Here is a 5,000-nt window from a genome sequence, read left to right on the forward strand (position 1 = left end):
TGTACCCGTCCTGGGAGTGCCCGATGCTGACACTGGGTATAAAGTGGGGGTAGGGGGTTTACACTGTCAGGGTAATGTAGAGGGAGCTCTGTATTGTACCCGTCCTGGGAGTGCTCGATGCTGACACTGGGTAATAAAGTGGGGGTAGGGGGTTTACACTGTCAGGGTAATGTAGAGGGAGCTCTGTATCGTACCCGAGCTCTGATGTGAGACTGGCAGCTGGTGAGTAAGTGGACTGACCTGCGGTTCTCCCTTTCCTCTGGTGCCACAGGGCGGAGGAGTACCATCCTGAGGAGGAGCTGAGGAGAGCGGCGAGCGAGTTTCTCGAGAAAGTGGACGACCCAAAGCTGGAGAGCTCGGAGGTGAGTGCGAGGCGGAGGCTGTTGGGGCACGAGGGGAGTGAGGGGGGGTGGGCATAGGGAGTTAACTCACTTCCCAGGACGCTGCTGTGACCAATTCAGGCCGTTCGGCCCATCAAGTGCGTACTGGGGTTTGCACTGCGCACGTGCAGCATCCCTAATACCTTGGGCCCTGTTCCCAATCTCCCTGTCAGTTCATTCACCAGTCAGTGGCTTTAGGGACTCCACTCTCAGTCCTGTCTCAGAGTCAGAAGGACGTTGGCTTAGATATCCACTCGAGAGTCACGGGCCCCATAATCGCAGGCCTTAGTGCTGAGGGAGAGCTGCACTGTCGGAGGGTCAGTGCTGAGGGAGTGCCGCACTGTCGGAGGGTCAGTGCTGAGGGAGTGCCGCACTGTCGGAGGGTCAGTGCTGAGGGAGTGCCGCACTGTCGGAGGGTCAGTGCTGAGGGAGTGCCGCACTGTCGGAGGGTCAGTGCTGAGGGAGTGCCGCACTGTCGGAGGGTCAGTGCTGAGGGAGTGCCGCACTGTCGGAGGGTCAGTACTGAGGGAGGGTCAAAGGGAGCCTACGTCCGGGTGAACTTCACGCAGGCCGGGTTTGAAGCCTGGCGTTTCCTGCCCTCGAGGGAGGGAGGGAGAGAGAGGAGCCAGCATCTCTGACTGACCCCTTGTCTCCTTTCTGTTCTCTCTGCGTCTCCTTTTCACCTCCCCTCGCCCCCTATAGTTTGTGAAATTCCTCCGGCAGATCGGAGACGGGGAGCTGACGTTCGAGGACGACCGGTTGTCTCTCCGAGCCGGGCACGGGGAGGGCCGGGCCGAGGCGCGAGCCGAGCAGTGGGCAGCCGAGTTCGCACAGGAACAGCAACAGGTAGGCCGAGGTCTCGCGCGCCCCCCAAGTCCTCCAGACACCAGCCTCCCCTCCCCCCCCCCCACCCCCCACTCTGCCTCCCGGGGGGCTCGCCCCGCGCTGAGTTACCGTCAGGTTCCCATTTGGGTGACGTGCGGGAGCTGGGGCGCCTGGAACAGGGCCTGAGGAGCCTCGGGCCTGCTTTTTGTCCTATTTGTCTTTTTTTTTCCATTTGCCCAGCTCTTCTTCACTCCCCTTCCCTTCCCTCCCGCAGCAGGCCCTGGGACAGAAGTCAGACGCCTGGTGGACGAGTTCTCTGCCGGGGGACGGCGCCTCTCTCCGGACGCGGAATACCGTCACGCGAAAGCTGCCGTCGAGGTGAGGCCTGCTGCATGCAATCTCCTGGCGCGTGAGGGAATGGGGGAGGCCTGCCTCGCCCGGGAGGGAAAGGGAGGTGAATGTTCCTTGTGAGGTGAAAACTGATCTCTCTCTCTCTCTCTCTCTCTCTCCCCTCCTCCCCATCTGTCTTCCCTCACTCGGCAGTCGGACGTGGATTTCTGGGATAAGCTCCAGGCGGAGTGGGAGGAAATGGCTCAGAGGGACGCAGAATCCCATCCTTGGCTGTCTGAATTCGATCAAGTCCTGGCCGCCTCCTACGATAAGGTACGTGGGTTTCGATCCCTCAATATTCTTGGGCACAACCTGGCATTTAGTGCCCCGTCCCGAATTGCCCCTTGAGAAGGTGGTGGTGAGCCACCTTCTTGAACCGCTGCAGTCCGTGTGGGGTAGGTACACCCCACAGTGCTGTTAGGAAGGAGTTCCAAGATTTTGACCCAGCGACAGCGAAGGAACGGCCGATATAGTTCCAAGTCAGGATGGTGTGTGACTCGGAGGGGAACTTGCAGGTGGTGGTGTTCCCATTGCGTCTGCTGCCTCTCCTTCTAGGTGGTAGAGGTCGCGGGTTTGGAAGATGCTGTCGAAGGAGCCTTGGTGCGTTGCTGCAGTGCATCTTGTAGATGGTACACACTGCTGCCACTGTGCTTCGGTGGTGGAGGGAGTGAATGTTTGTGGCTGCTTTGTCCTGGATGGTGTCGAGCTGCACCCATCCAGGCAAGTGGAGAGTATTCCATCACACTCCTGACTTGTGCCTTGTAGATGGTGGACAGGCTTTGGGGAGTCAGGAGGTGAGTTACTCGCCTCAGGATTCCTAGCCTCTGACCTGCTCTTGTAGCCACGGTATTTATATGGCTACTCCAGTTCAGTTTCTGCTCAATGGTAGCCCCCAGGATGTTGATAGTGGGGGGATTCAGCGATGGTAGTGCCGTTGAATGTCAAGGGGAGATGGTTAGATTCTCTCTTGTTGGAGATGGTCATTGCCTGGCACTTGTGTGGCGCGAATGTTACTTGCACTTATCAGCCCAAGCCTGGATATTGTCCAGGTCTTGCTGCATTTCTACACGGACTGCTTCAGTATCTGAGGAGTCGCGAATGGTGCTGAACATTGTGCAATCATCAGCGAACATCCCCATTTCTGACCTTATGATTGAAGGAAGGTCATTGATGAAGCAGCTGAAGATGGTCGGGCCTAGGACACTACCCTGAGGAACTCCTGCAGTGACGTCCTGGAGCTCAGACGATTGACCTCCAACAACCACAACCATCTTCCTTTGCGCTAGGTATGACTCCAGCCAGCGGAGGGTTTTCCTCCTGATTCCCATTGCCCTCAGTTTTGCTCGGGCTCCTCGATGCCACACTCGGTCAAATGCTGCCTTGATGTCAAGGGCAGTCACTCTCACCTCACCTCTGGAGTTCAGCTCTTTTGTCCATGTTTGAACCAAGGCTGTAATGAGGTCAGGAGCTGAGTGGCCCTGGCGGAACCCAAACTGAACGTCACTGAGCAGGTTGTTGCTGAGCAAGTGCCGCTTGATGGCACTATCGATGACACCTTCCATCACTTTACTGATGACTGAGAGGAGGCTGATGGGGCGGTAATCGGCCGGGTTGGACTTGTCCTGCTTTTTGTGTACAGGACATACCTGGGCAATTTTCCACATTGCAGGGTCGATGCCAGTGTTGTAGCTGTACTGGAACAGCTTGGCTAGGGGCGCGGCAAGTGCTGGAGCACAAGTCTTCTGAGCCTGTGTATTAACTTTCTGCACACGGACACCCGAATCCCTCTGCCAGCATTTAAAATCTTTCTCGCGATTTAAACAAACGAAACAAAAATCTGCTTTCTGAATCGTCGAACCGAAGTGAATAAACCTCGCACTTGCCCACATTAAAGAGGCGTGCGAGATTGTGAGAGGTTTGGCTAAAGGTAGACGAGGAATAGCTGTTCCCGTTCGCTGATGGTACAGGGACTGGGGGTGGCGGGGGGGGGGGGGTGCGGAGAGACACAAATTGAGTATATATTGGTTATGCTTTGGGCGCCCCGCTTGTCGTCAGGCCCCGGGCCTGGCTCGCCACACAGGAGGTCCTCGGGGTATGTGACCGGCTTCCGTCCTGCGGGCGGGCCTCGCAAACCGTCCGCTTGGTCCCCGGGGTCAGCTTGGTGTGGTCCCACGCCTGTCTGGCGAGTCGACCCGAAAGTGGGAGCTGCTTTCCCTCTGCGTGGATCGAGCTCTGCACCGAGGAGCGGATTATCTGTCCTCGTGGACCCGAGGTGGAAGCATTTGCCAACCTAATTCCAGTGGAGCGCTATTCAGTGTGGTCAGGCGCAGAGGGGGCAACACCCAGTCCCATGACTTCAGTTGACTTGAGGACAAAAGCAGGCACTGCGCTCGATCTGAGAGGCTGAATGGGCTGGCTCTGTGCCGGCGTTGACCGGAGTCAGAGGCCCGTGAGTCGAAATCCCCTCCATCCTGGCCCGCTTTCATGGCTTCTTTCTGCTTCTTCCCCCCCCCCACCCCGGTGCAGGGTTACACATTCGAGGAGCAGAATCCGATGAGGGATCACCCGCATCCCTACGAGGAGGGCCTGCGGAGGCTGCAAGAGGGCGACCTTCCCAACGCGGTCCTGCTCTTTGAGGCAGCGGTGCAGCAGAACAGCGTACACATGGAGGTGAGGGGGTAGGGGAGGGAGATGAGGTGGGGGGGGGGGGGGTGGTGCGGCTGGGGGTGTGCGGGGACAGGCCATGAGGCGCCCCCTCGGTGCTGACCCTCCGACAGTGCGGCGCCCCCTCGGTGCTGGCCCTCCGACAGTGCGGCGCCCCCTCGGTGCTGGCCCCTCCGACAGTGCGGCGCCCCCCTCGGTGCTGGCCCTCCGACAGTGCGGCGCCCCCTCGGTGCTGGCCCTCCGACAGTGCGGCGCCCCCTCGGTGCTGGCCCTCCGACAGTGCGGCGCCCCCTCGGTGCTGACCGTCCAACAGTGCGGCGCCCCCTCGATACTCAGCAATTGGAGAGTGTCGTCCTCAGAGCTCAGGTTTCTGGAGAGGGACTTGGACCCACGTCCCCCTGACCGGTGAATGCGTACTCAGGGTTCAGGGAACAACTCAGTGATTGAACGGGGTGTTTTGGGGCTGATGCCCCACAGGTGGTTTAAACCCTGAGCTGACTCTCTGTTCCCCCCCGCCCGCCAGGCCTGGCAGTACCTGGGGACAACCCAAGCCGAGAATGAGCAAGAACACGCAGCCATCAGTGCTCTCCGCAGGTAAGGTCAAAGCGGGGTGAGAGCCAGGTGAATCTTTGCCTGGTGAATGTAGAGGGAGCTCTGTATCGTACCCGTCCTGGGAGTGCCCGATGCTGGCACTGGGTATAAAGTGGGGTCGGGGGTTTACACTGTCAGGGTAATGTGGAG

The 5,000-nt window shown here is 59.1% G+C and overlaps 1 protein-coding gene across 1 annotated transcript in view; it reads left to right on the forward strand.

The window, feature by feature from the left end:
* Positions 1-23: 23 nt before the first annotated feature.
* The window catches only part of pex5 (peroxisomal biogenesis factor 5), a 35,230-nt gene continuing 30,253 nt past the window's right edge, over positions 24-5,000 (forward strand). Inside the window, exons 1-7 of the mRNA XM_068026521.1 lie at positions 24-49; positions 272-399; positions 1,083-1,226; positions 1,480-1,583; positions 1,749-1,868; positions 4,122-4,265; positions 4,783-4,853. Coding sequence (XP_067882622.1) covers positions 24-49; positions 272-399; positions 1,083-1,226; positions 1,480-1,583; positions 1,749-1,868; positions 4,122-4,265; positions 4,783-4,853 — 737 coding nt within the window. The remainder of the gene's footprint in view (positions 50-271; positions 400-1,082; positions 1,227-1,479; positions 1,584-1,748; positions 1,869-4,121; positions 4,266-4,782; positions 4,854-5,000) is intronic.

The sequence above is a fragment of the Heterodontus francisci genome, unplaced genomic scaffold (assembly GCF_036365525.1).
Source record: "Heterodontus francisci isolate sHetFra1 unplaced genomic scaffold, sHetFra1.hap1 HAP1_SCAFFOLD_323, whole genome shotgun sequence".
NCBI lineage: Eukaryota > Metazoa > Chordata > Chondrichthyes > Heterodontiformes > Heterodontidae > Heterodontus > Heterodontus francisci.